The sequence below is a fragment of the Oncorhynchus mykiss genome, chromosome 14 (genome assembly GCF_013265735.2).
Source record: "Oncorhynchus mykiss isolate Arlee chromosome 14, USDA_OmykA_1.1, whole genome shotgun sequence".
NCBI lineage: Eukaryota > Metazoa > Chordata > Actinopteri > Salmoniformes > Salmonidae > Oncorhynchus > Oncorhynchus mykiss.
Window position 1 is genome coordinate 28,221,329 of NC_048578.1, and position 19,699 is coordinate 28,241,027.

At 43.8% G+C, this 19,699-nt stretch overlaps 1 protein-coding gene across 6 annotated transcripts; it reads left to right on the forward strand.

The window, feature by feature from the left end:
• Nucleotides 1-99: 99 nt before the first annotated feature.
• On the forward strand, nt 100-18,706 carry LOC110487767 (hyaluronan mediated motility receptor). 6 transcript variants are annotated; one of them, XM_036943252.1, is made up of 20 exons: nt 100-283; nt 692-796; nt 962-1,047; nt 5,722-5,799; nt 6,142-6,330; nt 6,719-6,805; nt 7,116-7,227; nt 7,378-7,419; nt 7,514-7,587; nt 9,183-9,256; nt 9,438-9,805; nt 10,008-10,144; nt 10,261-10,496; nt 14,169-14,285; nt 14,853-15,050; nt 15,514-16,018; nt 16,091-16,839; nt 17,089-17,155; nt 17,348-17,524; nt 17,756-18,706. In XM_036943252.1, the coding sequence occupies exons 1-20, from the start codon at nt 238-240 to the stop codon at nt 17,906-17,908; spliced, it is 3,600 nt and encodes a 1,199-aa protein (XP_036799147.1). In that variant the 5' UTR covers nt 100-237; the 3' UTR covers nt 17,909-18,706. The 6 variants fall into 6 exon arrangements, with proteins under 6 accessions (XP_036799147.1, XP_036799149.1, XP_036799146.1 ...); XM_036943254.1 differs by having other exon boundaries at nt 15,514-15,883; nt 16,070-16,839; XM_036943251.1 differs by having other exon boundaries at nt 7,119-7,227; nt 15,514-16,839.
• Nucleotides 18,707-19,699: the final 993 nt, after the last annotated feature.

Genomic DNA, 19,699 nt, shown 5'->3' on the forward strand with positions numbered 1-19,699 from the left:
CATGAGGAGAAGGAGGGGCTTGTGGGCGCTGGCGGAAGTCTAATTTCCTCTGCCCTGATTGGTTAAGTATGTGTCGTCTCTTTTCTGATTGGTTATGACGTAACTGGTTTTGAAATTTCACAGGGGTTCGGTTTGTGTTGATGTTTTGAATTTGGAGCGCTGTTTTGGCACTTATCGTGACCAGCTATAACTTAAACTGTAACTACCGATTTTCTAGTGAACTATTTATTCCAAACCATGTCTTTTTCAAGAGCTCCAGTGAAGCGATTTAATGAAAATATCGGTAAATTAATTGAGCGAACCTAGCCAACTAACTTAACGTGTTGCTTTTGCCAAACAGTTAATATAACGTTAGCGCTGATCTAGCTAACGTAGCTGTCCAACAATATTTTGTATAACATTGTTTACTAGCTAGCTAACGTATTGTTGGTTTGGTAACTAGCTAGGAATGCCAAACCTTACTCCGTTTCAAGCAAAGGGCAAAATATCCATGTCGGTTACGTTAGCTACATGCCATGACATGTTAGCTAGCCCACAGCGTTTACACAGGCAGCCCAATTCTACTATTTTTCTCACTAATTTGTCGTTTGACCAATCCGTTATTTTTTTTTACAATAATTTAGCAAAATATGGGAATTGGGCTACCTGTGTAAACGCAGGCTAAGTCTTGTTTTCAACACGTTTTGTTCAGGCTGCGCCCCAGCACCGAGCACCTACGAGCTGAAACCAGGAGAGGTGAAGGGACCTGCCGCTTTCCTCCGGTCAGAGCGCTTCAAACTGCTCAAGGCCAGTGATGGTAAGTTTAACTGTCAAACAACTGAAGTTTTAGTAAAAAAAATACCTCATACTATTGACAATAGATCTATATTTAAACATTTATGATTAGACTGTCATTGAACCTAGATGTGTTTTTACTTTCTACACCATTCTAATTTCCAAATTCCCTTCCCTCCCAACTCAGCTCCCAGCATCCTACCACCATCTCCTTCTAAAGATGTGCCCACGTCACCTGTGGCTGTGCGTAGGACCATGTCTGTGAATGGACTGGTAAGTTGGTGTTCACACAATAATCACATTGTTCCTGGTTGGCACAGCCACACCATCAAGATAACCTTGAAGTACTGGGGTCTATTTATTAGTCGGATTCTTGCAACGGAAAACCTTTACAATTTTTTTTATTTCACCTTTATTTTATTTAACCAGGTAGGCCAGTTGAGAACAAGTTCTCATTTACAACTGCGACCTGGCCAAGATAAAGTAAAGCAGTGTGACACAAACAACAACACAGAGTTACACATGGAATAAACAAACATACAGTCAATAACACAATAGAAAAGTCTATATACAGTGTGTGCAAACGAGTTAAGATTAGGGAGGTAAGGCATTAAATAGGCCGTAGTGGCGAAGTAATTACAATTTAGCAATTAAACACGAGAGTGATAGATGTGCAGAAGATTAATGTCCAAGTAGAGATACTGGGGTGCAAAGGAGCAAAAAAAAAAAAAAACAATATGGGGATGAGGTAGTTGGATGGGCTATTTACAGATGGGCTATGTACAGGTGCAATTATCTGTAAGCTGCTCTGACAGCTGATGCTTAAAGTTAGTGAGGGAGATATGTGTCTCCAGCATCATTGATTTTTGCAATTCGTTCCAGTCATTGGAAGCAGAGAAGGAAAGGTGGCCAAAGGAGGAATTGGCTTTGGGGATGACCAGTGAAATATTACTGCTGGCGCGTGTGCTATGGGTGGATGCTGCTATGGTGACCAGTGAGCTGAGATAAGGTGGGGCTTATAGATAACCTGGAGCCAGTGGGTTTGGCGACGAATATGAAGCGAGGGCCAGCCAACGAGAGCATACAGGTCTCAGTGGTGGGTAGTATATGGGGCTTTGGTGACAAAATGGATGGCACTGTGATAGACTGCATCCAATTTGCTGAGCAGAGTGTTGGAGGCTATTTTGTAAATGACATCGCCGAAGTCAAGGATTGGTAGGATAGTCTGTTTTACAAGAGTATGTTTGGTAGCATGAGTGAAGGAAGCTTTGTTGTGAAATACTAAGCCGATTCTAGATTTAATTTTGGATTGGAGATGCTTAAAGTGAGTCTGGAAGGAGAGTTTACAGTCTAACCAGACACCTAGGTATTTGTAGTTGTCCACATATTCTAAGTCAGAACCGTCCAGAGTAGTGATGCTAGACGGGCAGGCAGGTGCCAGCAGCGAGCGGTTGAAGAGCATGCATTTAGTTTTACTTGCGTTTAAGAGCAGTTGGAGGCCACGGAAGGAGAGTTGTATGGCATTGAAGCTTGTCTGGAGGTTAGTTAACACAGTGTCCAAAGAAGGGCCAGAAGTATACAGAATGGTGTTGTCTGCGTAGAGGTGGATCAGAGAATCACCAGCAGCAAGAGCGACATCATTGATGTATACAGAGAAAAGAGTCGGCCTGAGAATCGAACCTTGTGGCACCTCCCATAGAGACTGCCAGCGGTCCGGACAACAGGCCCTCTGATTTGACACACCGAACTCTGTCTGAGAAGTATTTGGTGAACCAGGCGAGGCAGTCATTTGAGAAACCAAGGCTGTTGAGTCTGCCGATAAGAATGCGGTGATGGACAGAGTCGAGAACCTTGGCCAGGTCAATGAATATGGCTGTACAGTATTGTCTTTTATCGATGGTGGTTATGATGTCGTTTAGGACCTTGAGCGTGGCTGAGGTGCACCCATGACTAGCTTGGAAACCAGATTGCAATGAGGAGAAGGACGGTGGGATTCGAAATGGTCACTGATCTGTTTAACTTGACTTTCAAAGACCTTGGAAAGGCAGGGTAGGATAGATATAGGTCTGTAACAGTTTGGGTCTATAGTGTCTCCCCCTTTGAAGAGGGGGGTGACTGGCAGCTTTCCAATCTGTAGAGATCTCAGACATTACGAAAGAGGTTGAACAGACTAGTAATAGGGGTTGCAACAATTGCAGCGGATAATTTTAGAAAGAGGGTCCAGATTGTCTTCCCCAGATGATTTGTAGGGGTCCAGATTGTCTAGCCCAGCTGATTGTACTGGTCCAGATTGTCTTCCCCAGATGATTGTACTGGTCCAGATTGTCTTCCCCAGATGATTGTACTGGTCCAGATTGTCTTCCCCAGATGATTGTACTGGTCCAGATTGTCTTCCCCAGATGATTGTACTGGTCCAGATTGTCTTCCCCAGATGATTGTACTGGTCCAGATTGTCTTCCCCAGATGATTGTACTGGTCCAGATTGTCTTCCCCAGATGATTGTACTGGTCCAGATTGTCTTCCCCAGATGATTGTACTGGTCCAGATTGTCTTCCCCAGATGATTGTACTGGTCCAGATTGTCTTCCCCAGATGATTGTACTGGTCCAGATTGTCTTCCCCAGATGATTGTACTGGTCCAGATTGTCTTCCCCAGATGATTGTACTGGTCCAGATTGTCTTCCCCAGATGATTGTACTGGTCCAGATTGTCTTCCCCAGATGATTTGTAGGGGTCCAGATTTTGCAACTCTTTCAGAACATCAGCTATCAAGATTTGGGTGAAGGAGAAATGGGGAGGCTCGGGCAAGTTGCTGTGGGGGGTGCAGAGCTGTTGACCGGTGTAGGGGTAGCCAGGTGCAAAGCATGGTCAGCCGTAGAAAAATGCTTATTGAAATTCTTGTGGATTTATCAGTGGTGACCGTGTTTGTTTCCTAGCCTTAGTGCAGTGGGCAGCTGGGAGGAGGTGCTCTTATTTTCCATGGACTTTAGTGTCCCGGAACTTTTGGGAGTTTGTGCTACAGGATGCAAATATCTGTTTGAAAAAGCTTGCCTTTGCTTTCCGAACTGCCTGTGTATATTGGTTCCTAACTTCCCTGAAAAGTTGCATATCGCGTGGGCTATTCGATGCTAATGCAGTACACCACAGGTTGTTTTTTGTGCTGGACAAGGGCAGTCAGGTCTGGAGTGGACCAAGGGCTATATCCGTTCTTGGTTCTACATTTTATTTGAATGGTGCATGCTTATATAAGATAGTGAGGAAAGCACTTTTAAAGAATTACCAGGCATCCTCTACTGACGGAATGAGGTCAATATCCTTCCAGGATACCTGGGCCAAGTCGATTAGAAAGACCTGCTCGCTGAAGTGTTTTAGGGAGCGTTTGACATTGATGAGGTTGGTCGTTTGACCGCAGACCCATTACGGACGCAGGCAATGAGGCAGTGATCGCTAAATACATAACAGAGGTGTATTTAGAGGGCAAGTTGGTCAGGATGATATCTATGAGGGTGACCATGTTTACGGATTTGGGGTTGTACCTGGTAGGTTCATTAATAATTTTTGATCGATTGAGTGCATCTAGCTTAGATTGTAGGACGGCCGGGATGTAAGCATGTCCCAGTTTAGGTCACTTGACAGTATGAGTTCTGAAGAGCGATGGGGAGGCAATCAATTCACCTTTGGTGTCCAGGGCACAGTTGGGGGCTGAAGGTGGTCTATAACAAGCGGCAACGGTGAGAGACTTGTTTCTGGAAAGGTGGATTTTTAAAAGTAGAAGCTCAACTTGTTTGGGCACAGACCTGGATAGTAAGACATAACTCTGTAGCCTATCTCTGCAGTAGATTGCAACTCCACCCCCTTTGGCAGTTCTATCTTGTTGAAAAATGTTATCGTTAGGGATGGACATTTAGTATTTTTGGTGGCCTTCCTAAGCCAGAATTCAGACACGGCTAGTACATCCGGGTTGGCAGAGTGTGCTAAAGCAGTGAATAAAACAAACTTAGGGAGGAGGCTTCTAATGTTAACATGCATGAAACCAAGGCTTTTGCGGTTACAGAAGTCATCAAATGAGAGCACCTGGGAATGGGAGTGGAGCTAGGTGCTGCAGAGCCTGAATTAACCTCTCATCACCAGAGGAGGAGTAGGATAAGGGTACGGCTAAAGGCTATAAGAACTGGTCATCTAGTGCGTTCGGAACAGAGAGTTAAAGGAGCAGGTTTCTGGGCGCGGAAGAATAGATTCAAGGCATAATGTACAGACAAGGGTATGGTAGGATGTGAGTGGAGGTAAACCTAGTCATTGACGATGAGAGAGGTTTTGTCTCTAGAGACACTATTTAAACCAGGTGAGATCACCGCATGTGTGGGAGGGGGAACAAAAGGGCTAGCTGAGGCATATTGAGCAGGGCTGGAGGCGCTACAGTGACATAAGACAATTTACTCGAGGAAGCAAACATAATGAAACATGGAGGGACCTACCTGAACTTGTACTTGATCAACTCTAAACGATTTTCGTTTGGTGTAAACAGTTTGTGTTGCAAAATGTTTTGCAGTGGAATCTGACTAATGAATACACCCTGGTGCTTTAAAGGGATAGTTTGAGATTTTGGCAATGAAGCCCTTTATCGACTTCCCCAGTCAGAAACATGGATACCATTTGTATGTCTGTGTCTGGTATGTATAAAGGAAGCCAATGCTTACTAGTGTTAGCACAATGACTGAAAGTCTAGCATGCTAGCTGTTCCCATAGACTTCCAGTAATTGTGCTAATGCTGGTTAGCAATAACACTAGTTGACGTCATCCTTCAAATTCAATGCAAAGACATAAAAATGGTATCCATGGGTTCATCTGATGGATAAAAAGCTTAATTGCCAAAATCCTGAACTATCCCTTGAATCCTAATGCAATGGCTCTCCTTTGCGATTAATTCGTCCATTCCTCCTTCACCCAGGTTGACGGGTCCATGTCAAAGAAAGACAAGAGTGGCCTATCGATGCAGATGAAACGGCAGAAACTCCTGGAGAAAGAGGTTGTATAGTTATACAGACTGGTTTGAGGAGCAAATATGTCTTGTCTGTCGCAATAGTCGCCGTTACCAGTTGAAGAAAAAAAAAATGCGACAAGATTTATCATTGATGTTTCAGTAGCTGTGACCTACAGCAGCTGTTGTGACCTACAGCAGCTGTGACCCACCTTACTGCATGCCTTCATTCTTCAACTAACACACAAACCCCCACCACTGCTGCTGCACCAGGGAGCGGATCTAACCGTAAAAGCCTTGGTTTCATGCATGTTAACAGTAGAAGCCTCTTCCCTAAGTTTGTTTGATTCACTGCTTTAGCACACACTAACCGTCTCCTCCCTCCTGTAGATCCGCTCCCTGGTGCAGCAGCGCGGGGAGCAGGACAGGCGCCTGGTAACCCTGGAGGAGGAGCTGAGGAAGGTGGAGGCCAAGCTGTTGTCTGTGGTCAGGGAGAAGACTGGTCTGGCAGCTAACGTCACCACCCTGGAGAGACAGCTGGCTGAGTTCAAGAAGACTAACGACTTCCTCAAGAACAAGGTAATGTGGTGTTTGATGGTACAATCAAGAGTTGGCATGCTCATCTCAATGGGCTGCTTTTCCACTGATTTGGCCTAATCCTGGAGTTAAAAGCTATTTCAATGGAGAATCTCCTTTTAGAATTATTTTTAGTCTTGGACTAGGCTTAATCTGTGTCTGGGCAACCGGCCCAATGGTCTTAAAGCAAAAGTCTTTAGCTACAGGGTTAAAAAGGTATAAACTGGTTGTTATGGTTATAGGTTATGTGTCATCTGGGTCTAGTTGACAAAGCAATACTTCCACCCTGCTATCGGCTACTACCCTAGCTTGTCCAATAACAGATGTTGACATTTTCTGTTTGTATCTTGTTTTGTAAATGTCTGACTGTGTTGTCGTTGTGTTCCTCTAGGTTTCTGCAGACACAACTAAGAAACGATTCCAGTCTATGTCTATGGAGCTGATGGAGGCAAGAAACAAACTGGATGTCAAGGACAAGGTACGACACCTGGGACACGTCAGTGGTACGCAGCGTTTCCTTATATTCACATTGAAATACGCTACGTAGAGTAAGTTACACGTCGGCTCTATTCATCGCATTTCTATCTGCAATGTTTGGTTACTCAAAGTGTCCCTGTTCACACACCATTCACTATCCTGTCTGTATATCGGTGTTTGCCTTGCCTACATCTCGCTCTAAATCAAATTGTGTGCTGATATTGTGTTTTTGTTCAGGAGCTGTGTTTCCTGCATGTGTAGTGTCTCTGAGCAGTGTGGTTGGTTGAGTGACATTTGTGTTGTCCTATAAGGAGCTGAGTTTCCTGCAGATCAGTACAGTGGGCCAGGTGATGTTGCTGGAGACAGACCTGGAGGCAGCCAGAGCTACACTCACCACCCTGAGGGAGAGGAACGAGGACCTGGGTGAGACCACCTGACCTCACTGACACAGCATCGTTAGCCTGCCTAGTTATTATCAATCAATTAAACGTTATAAACAGCACATCTATTTAAAAGATGTTTTTGAAATGTAATGTTTCGTTTTCACAACGGACCTCCACCACGACACCAAAGTCCACAACGAGGGGCTGGAGAATGAGATGGGTACACTGCAAGGTAAGTAGTTTGTCTCTGTGTGTCCATTCTCCCATCCCTTTCTGTATAATTAGATAGCATCATTCTAACAATGTTCTGTATCCCTGTCTCTCAGCTGTGATCCAGGAGCTGAGAGAGGAGGTCAATGTTCTACAGGGTTACCTGGACACAGCCAACGACCACATCCAGGTATAAACATATACTGGTCACTGAGGGAAGAAACATGTATCTAGTGTATCTATCCTATCTACAGCTGAAGTCAGAAGTTTACATACACTTAGGTTGGAGTCATTAAAACTCGTTTTTCAACCACTCCACAAATTTCTTCTTAACAAACTATAGTTTTGGCAAGTCGGCTTGGACATCTACTTTGTGCATGACACAAGTCATTTTTCCAACAATTGTTTACAGACAGATTATTTCACTTCTAATTCACTATCACAAATTCATTGGGTCAGAAGTTTACATACACTAAGTTGACTGTGCCTTTAAACAGCTTGGAAAATTCCAGAAAATTATGCCATGCCTTTAGAAGCTTCTTATAGGCTAATTTACATAATTTGAGTCAATTGGAGGTGTACCTGTGGATGTATTTTAAGTCCTACCTTCAAACTTTGCTTGACATCTTGGGAAAATAAAAAGAAATGAGCCAAGACCTTGGAAAAAAAATTGTAGACCTCCACAAGTCTGGTTCATCTTTGGGAGCAATTTCCAAATGCCTGAAGGTACACGTTCATCTGTACAAACAATAGTATGCAAGTATAAACACCATGGGTACACGCAACCATCATACCACTCAGGAAGGAGACGCGTTCTGTCTCCTAGAGATGAACGTACATTGGTGCGAAAAGTGAAAATCACTCCCAGAACAACAGCAAAGGACCTTGTGAAGATGCTGGAGGAAACGGGTACAAAAGTATCTATATCCACAGTAAAACGAGTCCTATATTGACAACTCGAAAGGCCACTCAGCAAGGAAGAAGCCACTGCTCCAAAATCGCCATAGAAAAGCCCGACTACAGTTTGCAACTGCACATGGGGACAAAGATTGTACTTCTTGGAGAAATGTCCTCTGGTCTGATGAAACAAAATAGAACTGTTTGGCCGTAATGACCATTGTTTTTTTGGGAGGACAAAGGGGGAGGCTTGCAAGCCGAGGAACACCATCCCAACCGTGAAGCACGGGGGTGGCAGCATTCTGTTGTGGAGGTGCTTTGCTGCAGGAGGGACTGGTGCACTTCACAAAATAGATGGCATCATGAGATAGGAAAAGCATACTTCCAAAGTTGTAGAAAAATAGCTTAAGGACAACAAAGTCAAGGAATTGGAGTGGCCATCACAAAGCCCTGACCTCAATCCTATAGAAAATTTGTGGGCAGAACTGAAAAAGTGTGTGCGAGCAAGGAGGCCTACAAACCTGACTCAGTTACACCAACTCTGTTAGGAAGAATGGGCCAAAATGCATCAACTTATTGTGGAAGGCTACCCGAAACGTTTGATCGAAGTTAAACAATTTAAAGGCAATGCTACCAAATACTAATGGAGTGTATTGAATCTGCAGACCCACTGGGAATTGTGAAACTGAGTTTAAATGTATTTGGCTAAGGTGTATGTAAACTTCCGACTTCAACTGTATCTATCCTAACACAATACTGTTTACTGAAGGAAGAAATGTGTATGGAGAAACTACTTGAATAGTCCATGATCGTGCTTACATCGGGATGTGGAAATGATAATTTAGAGGTAGTTCTAAACTGTTATAACATACTGTTATGTCTCCTTAGGACCTGCATATGAAGCTTCGTGAGAAGACAGAAATGGAGAACAGCATGTCTGAGTCTCAGCACAAGAAACTGGGGTGAGCAAATGCACATCTCTTCCCTGAACAACTGCTTTCAGAATAATTGAAATGAATAGCTTTATTTGTGAAGAATGCTGTCCTCTCGACCTCTTCTTATATGTCTCTCTGTGTTGAAATTGATGACATCAGTTCCCTAATGGTCTTGGTTGACATGCAAAACAAAAGCATTTGATCTCAGTCATCTTGAGCAGCAGCTGGAGCAGTGCACCGCGGAGCTCCGGATCTCTCAGAACATTCTCCGTCAGAAGGAGGAGGAGTCAGAGAAAGGTCAACAGGACCTGCAGGCTTCCCGGGATGCATTGCAGGAGACTGAGAAGCTTCTGGAGTGGCGAGAGGCGGAGCTGACGTCCTCCCAGAAGGCATTGGGAGATATGGAAACACAGATGCAGCGGGCCAACCAGGAAATGTCTGACTCCCAGAGTGCAGTGCGGCAACAGGATGCGGAGGTAGTGCGTCTGAGGGAATTGCTGAGGAGGACAGTGAAGGAGCTGGATGAGAGAATAGCTCATCTGGGAGAGAAGTGCAAAATCCTGGAGGAGGAGAGAAGTAAACAAATACATACAGCCCTACTCCCTAATTATATTACTGACATACCCTAAACTAATGGGAAGAATGGGTCTAATGGGAACTTATCTTGAGCAGATTTATCAGGAATTATCAGGAAGAGTCAGGGTTTTGGGGAAATGTCTCCAGGTTGCTGTTATCAGTGTTGGCTCTATACCAAGTGTCTGTGTGTATCTGTCTTTAGATAGGGGCCAGGGGAGAGTGGAGGAGCTGACTACAGAGCTGAGCCTCCTGCAGGAGAACTGGAGGAGTGAGAAGGAGGTGCAGGAGCAGCTGGCGCAGGCGCACACCTCCCTGACTGAGGAGCTGAAGAAGGAAAAGGTTAGTGGCGTTGGGGGTGACTTGGCTCCAATATGGCCCCCATTTAAAATCCCACACCTGACTCTGCACAGTAGACTACTCACCTACTTACTGGTTCTGTGTCTCTTTCTCCCCAGGAGCGTGCAGCCTCCCTGGCCTCGGGATTGGAGAGAGTTAGGGAAGAGACCGAGGACGAGAGGAAACAGTTGGAGGATGAGTTGGAGGAGGCTCTAGTGGAGCTGTCAGTTCTGGAGTTGCAGGAAGAGAGGAGGGAGGAGGAGGAGAAAAGGAGAGAGGAGGCCTTACAGAGTTTCCAGCTGGAGAAGACTGAGATGGAGAGGGAACTGACTGAGACCAGAGCACTGCTAGACAGGTGAGGGGGGGTTTGGAAGCGGGGGGGGAGTAGAACTAAACTGAGAGAATGAATGAATAAAACAGGCTCTGTCGGGTTTGAAATAGTGTTTAATTTTTTTTTAAGTATCTTGACTGGAGTTGCCGTGGAGTTTAGCTGCAGTCAGACTGGACTCAATCAATGATCTTGTATCCCAAATAGTTACTCATTATGCAGGGCTTTTTTTAGCCACCAAATAAAATGCATTATTATCATTATTATTGCTACCGTGGAGAATCAGACATAAATGTAAGCTTCACTCTGCCTATTGGCTTCTTTGCATATTCAAGTCTGTCTCAAAATACAGCACTGCCCCTTTAAGGCTCTTCTGGAGGATGGTTGGCCACCCTTCATAGCCTATAAAATACTGCAACATTACAATTACAACCAAATGCTTTTTGTCTTTATCAAATAATTGCCTCGTTCAATTAATCAGGGATCAAATTGCTATGGTAGGCTACTTCTAAGCAAGACAACTAATTAAGATATGCGTATCTATAACCTTGTAAGGCTAAAATATTCTATGGTAATGATTATCACTGAATGATGAAAATATTGGAATAAAGTAGGCTAATGTAGTTGAAGGCATCTCACATGTGTTGCTTACTGAAACTCCCAAAGTCACCCGACTGTTAATAAATGAAAGCAGTAGCTGCGTGTGGAATAGAGGGTCCTTTCAGCACTGTATTGATTGAGACAGCCTCACCGCTCTATGGGACGAGCGTCGGGCCGTCGCGGGGAGCGTCGGGCCGTCGCGGGGAGCGTCGGGCCGTCGCGGGGTACCCGTCTTCACTAAATCAAACGGTCAGATTTTGGTTGTCATTGAATCTCCGTTTTGGATATTTGATTACAATTCGGTTGAGAAAGTGTTCGCTGAGGTGAATGCTCATTATCGTCTTTAGTCTAGTTTGCTCATCTCAACGAGTGTATTATTTTCCTCTTCACTCGTGTAGTAGCCTTCTCCCGCCCAAACACCCATGACTTGTGTGATAGATTCATCAATCAATGGGATTTTGTTTCACCGAATCGCTGTAAATCTCTGGCTGGCCTAATAAGTGGAGGGGGTACAGCCCATCTGTTTGTTGGTTCATCTATCACTGATCAGAAACCTTCAACACCCTACACCTGCTCCCTACTCGGCTTAGAATGTATGCCTGGGTGTAGCTCCTAGCAACCGGCCCTGGTGATTTGAATAAGATACAATACAGTTGTACTCTAATGCGGTCTGCAGTTACTAAAACATCCATCCAGAGGACGATCTGATCCTATTTCTGATCTGCGTAAAAGTTTCATACTGGGATTTTTATTTTATTTTTCTACTATTCCATTCAGACAACTTAAATCTATATTCTGCTTGCCCGACAATTTACATTTAAATCTATATTCTGCTTGCCCGACAATTTAAATTTAAATCTATATTCTGCTTGCCCGACAATTTAAATTTAAATCTATATTCTGCTTGCCCGACAATTTAAATTTAAATCTATATTCTGCTTGCCCGACAATTTAAATCTATATTCTGCTTGCCCGACAATTTAAATTTAAATCTATATTCTGCTTGCCCGACAATTTAAATTTAAATCTATATTCTGCTCGCCCGACAATTTAAATTTAAATCTATATTCTGCTTGCCCGACAATTTAAATCTATATTCTGCTTGCCCGACAATTTAAATCTATATTCTGCTTGCCCGACAATTTAAATTTAAATCTATATTCTGCTGGCCCGACAATTTAAATTTAAATCTATATTCTGCTTGCCCGACAATTTAAATTTAAATCTATATTCTGCTTGCCCGACAATTTAAATTTAAATCTATATTCTGCTTGCCCAACAATTTAAATTTAAATCTATATTCTGCTTGCCCGACAATTTAAATTTAAATCTATATTCTGCTTGCCCGACAATTTAAATCTATATTCTGCTTGCCCGACAATTTAAATCTATATTCTGCTTGCCCGACAATTTAAATTTAAATCTATATTCTGCTTGCCCGACAATTTAAATCTATATTCTGCTTGCCCGACAATTTAAATCTATATTCTGCTTGCCCGACAATTTAAATTTAAATCTATATTCTGCTTGCCCGACAATTTAAATTTAAATCTATATTCTGCTTGCCCGACAATTTAAATTTAAATCTATATTCTGCTTGCCCGACAATTTAAATTTAAATTCTGCTTGCCCGACAATTTAAATCTATATTCTGCTTGCCCGACAATTTAAATCTATATTCTGCTTGCCCGACAATTTAAATCTAAATTCTGCTTGCCCGACAATTTAAATCTATATTCTGCTTGCCCGACAATTTAAATCTATATTCTGCTTGTCCGACAATTTAAATTTAAATCTATATTCTGCTTGCCCGACAATTTCAATTTAAATCTATATTCTGCTTGCCCGACAATTTCAATTTAAATCTATATTCTGCTTGCCCGACAATTTAAATTTAAATCTATATTCTGCTTGCCCGACAATTTAAATTTAAGTCTATATTCTGCTTGCCCGACAATTTAAATTTAAATCTATATTCTGCTTGCCCGACAATTTAAATTTAAGTCTATATTCTGCTTGCCCGACAATTTCAATTTAAATCTATATTCTGCTTGCCCGACAATTTCAATTTAAATCTATATTCTGCTTGCCCGACAATTTCAATTTAAATCTATATTCTGCTTGCCCGACAATTTCAATTTAAATCTATATTCTGCTTGCCCGACAATTTCAATTTAAATCTATATTCTGCTTGCCCGACAATTTCAATTTAAGTCTATATTCTGCTTGCCCGACAATTTCAATTTAAATCTATATTCTGCTTGCCCGACAATTTCAATTTAAGTCTATATTCTGCTTGCCCGACAATTTCAATTTAAATCTATATTCTGCTTGCCCGACAATTTCAATTTAAATCTATATTCTGCTTGCCCGACAATTTAAATTTAAATCTATATTCTGCTTGCCCGACAATTTCAATTTAAGTCTATATTCTGCTTGCCCGACAATTTCAATTTAAATCTATATTCTGCTTGCCCGACAATTTCAATTTAAATCTATATTCTGCTTGCCCGACAATTTAAATCTATATTCTGCTCGCCCGACAATTTAAATCTATATTCTGCTTGCCCGACAATTTAAATCTATATTCTGCTTGCCCGACAATTTAAATCTATATTCTGCTTGCCCGACAATTTAAATCTATATTCTGCTTGCCCGACAATTTAAATCTATATTCTGCTTGCCCGACAATTTAAATCTATATTCTGCTTGCCCGACAATTTAAATCTATATTCTGCTTGCCCGACAATTTAAATCTATATTCTGCTTGCCCGACAATTTAAATTTAAATCTATATTCTGCTTGCCCGACAATTTAAATTTAAATCTATATTCTGCTCGCCCGACAATTTAAATTTAAATCTATATTCTGCTTGCCCGACAATTTAAATCTATATTCTGCTTGCCCGACAATTTAAATCTATATTCTGCTTGCCCGACAATTTAAATCTATATTCTGCTTGCCCGACAATTTTCATTTACTTGTCCCGGGCAAGCGGACAGGTGTTAATGTCGAGCCCTGTTATCAAGATTAGGGATAATGCACCTCACCTCTGCTCAAAGTGCTCCTTTCAACGGTGTGAGTTGCATCTCCTTCCAGGAGAAGCAGTGCCGTAGAGGCGTTGGAGAAGGTGCACGGTGCTGAAACGAGGAGGCTGCAGGAGGAACACACCACCTCCCTCAGCAAGATAGGACACATGGCCACTGAACTGGAGAGGTAAGGAGTTGCCCCTGCCCTGTTGTCCAGTACAAATGTGCTTCAAGGGACAGTTTTGTCTTTCACTCTCCTTTCACAAGGAAAAACGTTTCACTCTTGTTTCACTAAAGTTATCTTTTGACAGATAAAAAAAATGCAGTTTCAGATGTTAAGTGAACTGTCCCTTTAACTTTGGGGCAAAGTATTAGCAGTCATGGCTCTGTAAAGGCAATTTGTGTGGTCAATCCAGAATCTGCAGTGTCAGAACAGCATTTACGGACCGTTCAAGACAGTCCTACTTCTTGTGCCTCGTGGAGCTGAGCTGTTATGAATGAAGTTGTCAAGGAAGTGCGTTTGTGTTTATACAGGATATACTGCCCCCATCTACTGTCAATCAATCCTGCGGCGCTATACAGAGCTTGCATTGTTACACAATTTGGGAGGCACACGGTATTGCCGTACGGACATTGATTTGGCCTCCTGAGCCTCCACAATTGTCACACCCTCCATACAGAGCCTCCGCACTGCATTTCCGGATCGAGCATTAATCGTCTTTAAGACATAAAAATGTGTATTTTATTCCACCAGCACCAGACAGGCCCTGAAGGGAGCAGAGGATAGGAGTAGAGAGCTGGAGGATGAGGTGGAGAGGGTGACAAAGCAGATGGAGAGAGTGAATCAACAGGAGGAGGAGGTGAAAAAGCTGAGGGAGGAGATGGAGGAGGAACAGGAGAAACATCTAGCTAACCAGCAGGGTCAGGAGAAAGCCAGAAAGGAGTATGCAAGGTGAGCTCATCATGAGGCTTCTCAATATCTGGTGATTGAATGTGAATGTTGATGGGATTTTGACTGACTCTCTCTCCCCCCTCTGACTCTTTCGCCTTCCCCCCCTCCATTCTCTCTCTCCCCCCTCCATTCTCTCTCTCCCCCCCTCCATTCTCTCTCTCCCCCCCTCCATTCTCTCTCTCCCCCCTCTCCATTCTCTCTCTCTCCCCCCTCTCCATTCTCTCTCTCCCCCTCTCCATTCTCTCTCTCTCTCCCCCCTCTCCATTCTCTCTCTCTCTCCCCCCTCTCCATTCTCTCTCTCTCTCCCCCCTCCATTCTCTCTCTCCCCCCTCCATTCTCTCTCTCCCCCCTCCATTCTCTCTCTCACCCCCTCCATTCTCTCTCTCACCCCCTCCATTCTCTCTCTCACCCCCCTCCATTCTCTACTCCCCCCTCTCCATTCTCTCTCTCCCCCAATCTCTAGAATTCTGTTGGAGGTACAGACACGTCTAGCTCAGAGAGATGATGAAATAAAGAGGGCTGAGGAGGAGGTGCAGAGACAGCTGCAGGAGGAGAGGATGGAGAAAGGGGAGGTGCAAAGGCTACTCCAGCAAGCTAGAGAGGAGAAAGAGGAGCTTCAGAGGCTATTTAAGCAAACTAAAGAGGGGGTGCAGAGGCTACTGGAGCAGGAGAAAAGAGAGGGGGAAGTGCAAGGCATGTCAGAGGAGGTGAGGGGGCGAGAGAGACTGGTGGAGGTGGTAGAGGAGGAAAAGCTAACTCTTCAGTGCTTGGTAGGGAAGGTGAAGAAGGAGAAACTGAGTCTTCAAAACCAGTCGGAGAAGATGGAGGACCAGGTAAAGAAATATCTGCCATCTCTAGAGAACCACATGAATGAGGTAGAGAAAGAGAGGGATGATCTGAAAACAGCAGTGATGTTTGAAATAGACAAACAGGGCCTTCAGAACCAGGTAGAACTGATGGAAGAGAAGGTTTCTCTCCAGAGCCAGGTGGATGTGGAGGTGCAGGAGGTTTCTCTCCAGAGCCAGGTGGAAGTCCAGGAGGTTTCTCTCCAGAGCCAGGTGGATGTGGAGGTCCAGGAGGTTTCTCTCCAGAGCCAGGTGGAGGTGCAGGAGGTTTCTCTCCAGAGCCAGGTGGATGTGGAGGTGCAGGAGGTTTCTCTCCAGAGCCAGGTGGATGTGGAGGTCCAGGAGGTTTCTCTCCAGAGCCAGGTGGAAGTCCAGGAGGTTTCTCTCCAGAGCCAGGTGGATGTGGAGGTGCAGGAGGTTTCTCTCCAGAGCCAGGTGGAGGTGCAGGACGTTTCTCTCCAGAGCCAGGTGGATGTGGAGGTCCAGGAGGTTTCTCTCCAGAGCCAGGTGGATGTGGAGGTCCAGGAGGTTTCTCTCCAGAGCCAGGTGGATGTGGAGGTCCAGGAGGTTTCTCTCCAGAGCCAGGTGGAAGTCCAGGAGGTTTCTCTCCAGAGCCAGGTGGATGTGGAGGTGCAGGAGGTTTCTCTCCAGAGCCAGGTGGAGGTGCAGGACGTTTCTCTCCAGAGCCAGGTGGATGTGGAGGTCCAGGAGGTTTCTCTCCAGAGCCAGGTGGATGTGGAGGTCCAGGAGGTTTCTCTCCAGAGCCAGGTGGATGTGGTGGTCCAGGAGGTTTCTCTCCAGAGCCAGGTGGATGTGGTGGTCCAGGAGGTATCTCTCCAAAGCCAGGTGGATGTGGAGGTCCAGGAGAAGGTGACTCTCTATTGGGAGATGGAGGAACAGAGAAGAGACTTCCAGAGAATGCTGCTGGAGACTCGAGACAAGAGGTGAGGAGGACCACTGACTGACTGACTGACCGACCGACCGACCTGTATTCATGAACTATCTTAAGGTTGTTTCCCGTTTTTAGATTAATTAATAAATACAATTGCATGGACAGGCAGGGAACTGATCCTGGATCAGCACCCTACTCTGAGACTATGAATATGGACCCAGATCATCAAGTAGAAGACAATGGTATTATAAGACAATAGGCTTTAAATACACTGTTCTAACTCTGTCCTTTCCTCTCTCAGTGATGCAGAGACGGAACACTGGAGGAGACAGTACGAGGAGCTCTACGCCAAGGTCAAGCCCTTCCAGGTCAGTCCACTGCTGCGTTGTGGGAAATGTACTTCATCTGAGTGTTTTCTTATGTGTTGTCAATGTTCAATTATATTCCCCCATAGAAGTAGTATGAGTAGAAGTGGTCATTGACTTAAAGACGGGCCCAATTCACAGTTTTTTAAATTCTATGTTCCCCCATCTCTGCTTCCGGTTGGTTTGTCCCTGCAGGAGCAGCTGAATGGGTTTGCTGCTGAGCGGGAATTGCTACTGAACGAGAACGGGGCGAACCAGGAGGAGCTAACACGGCTAGCGGATGCCTACGCTCGTCTGCTGGGCCACAAGAACCAGAAACAGAAGATCAGACACGTGGTGAAGCTCAAAGATGAGAACATTTCCCTCAAACAGGTCAGTTTGCTGATTTAAATATAAGCATGGGCTATATTGTTTAAAGTAAACAAAATATAGTTATAGTAACAATTCCACTTTAGTTGCCACCAACTTGTGCAGTAGGAGTTTCACCATCATTGTTTTCATATATCCACTTCTTTTAAATCCACGAGGGACTGGGTGTTGCCAAAAGCTTTTTGGGTGTACTACAGTCAGACATGATTGTAAAGCGTGTGTGTGTGTGTGTAGGAGCTGTCTAAGCTGCGTGCCCAGGTGTCCCGTCAGAAGAAGGGAGGCCAGCCCCAACGCAGGGTTGACCCCAGCAAAGCCTTCAACAACCAGGACAGCAAGGAGAACCTGCTGCCACACCTCAGACACACCAGCATTTCCTTTAGCGGGTAATTGACAGCTTTTGGACATTTTTTAAATGTATTTATTATTCTCTTTTTTTGAGACCTAACAACCGGCACACAAACAGTTGGACACATTGTTTGACAGATAATATCCAATCACATCGGCTGCATTGTGGTTTGTTCAAGTTGTCTATCAATGGCATCACCTCTACTCTGCCTCTGCCTTGAGTTCGTCCTCCCATAGTGGACTTGCAACAACAACATGGTCTGACCTGCGATACACAGCTGGTTTTTTGTGCAGGGGAGAAGTCTTCATGTATTTTATGAATGCTTTTTCTAGTTAAACCTTCCAAGAACTGACAGAAATGTCCACTAATGCCTATTTAACATTGTACGTCAGGTTAGCTAGCTACAGATATAGGGTCTTAATTTGAGCCAGTTTGCTACAGCAGGAAAATAATCCTGCAGCAACAGGAAATGTGAATTGTTATGTGGATCATGATTATTGGACATTCTTTTTGGGGTTGATAAATTTTTCAAAGTTGAAATTGCAAACTTCAGAAGACATTTTTAAATCTAAAATATACTACCACCACCTGCCAGGCGCCCCCCCCCCCTCATCGGAGGACAATATATATATATTTTTTTTTATTTTTTGAACGGAAACTTAAACGTTCTGGGAATTATGTGTAACTTCCTGCATGGTTTAGTGGTGAGGCTGTAGCCTTACAGATCTAGACAGTAGGAATTATGTGTAACTTCCTGCATGGTTTAGTGGTGAGGCTGTAGCCTTACAGATCTAGACAGTAGGAATTATGTGTAACTTCCTGCATGGTTTAGTGGTGAGGCTGTAGCCTTACACATAATTCCTACTGTCTAGATCTGTAAGGCTACAGCCTCACCACTAAACCATGCAGGAAGTTACACATAATTCCTACTGTCTAGATCTGTAAGGCTACAGCCTCACCACTAAACCATGCAGGAAGTTACACATAATTCCTACTGTCTAGATCTGTAACTTCCTGCATGGTTTAGTGGTGAGGCTGTAGCCTTACAGATCTAGACAGTAGGAATTATGTGTAACTTCCTGCATGGTTTAGTGGTGAGGCTGTAGCCTTACAGATCTAGACAGTAGGAATTATGTGTAACTTCCTGCATGGTTTAGTGGTGAGGCTGTAGCCTTACAGATCTAGACAGTAGGAATTATGTGTAACTTCCTGCATGGTTTAGTGGTGAGGCTGTAGCCTTACAGATCTAGACAGTAGGAATTATGTGTAACTTCCTGCATGGTTTAGTGGTGAGGCTGTAGCCTTACAGATCTAGACAGTAGCCAATAGGTTTTTGGGGCATTATGTAGGCCTTCCAACAAAACCAATGGAGCAAATCCCATAATATTTTCACATGGAAATAGCTTTTGATTTCTATGATATAGCCTACATGTGATGTTCAATGCAGGTCTACATTGCATGAGACTTACATTATGAAGGGCTTGACATTAATAAATGATTTTGTACCTGGTCTGTAACACCGTAGGCCAAATAGGTGACTGTAAATTGTTGTATGATGCAAGAAACCACTTTACAAAATATAATGAATTATTATTACTATACATGGCATTAGACAATGTAGACTAGCCCTCTGCATATGGGCTTATTTACATATTCAAGTCTGTCTCAAAGCACAACACTGCCTCTTTTTATTAAGACATAAGCTTTTTACCTGACTGGCTTTTCAAAGACAGCTTGAAATGTAGCCTCCACATTCTGTGGAAGCAGTAGCTCCAGAGATAATGCAAATACACAGTGCATTTGGAAAGACTTTTTCATGTTACCTCATTTTT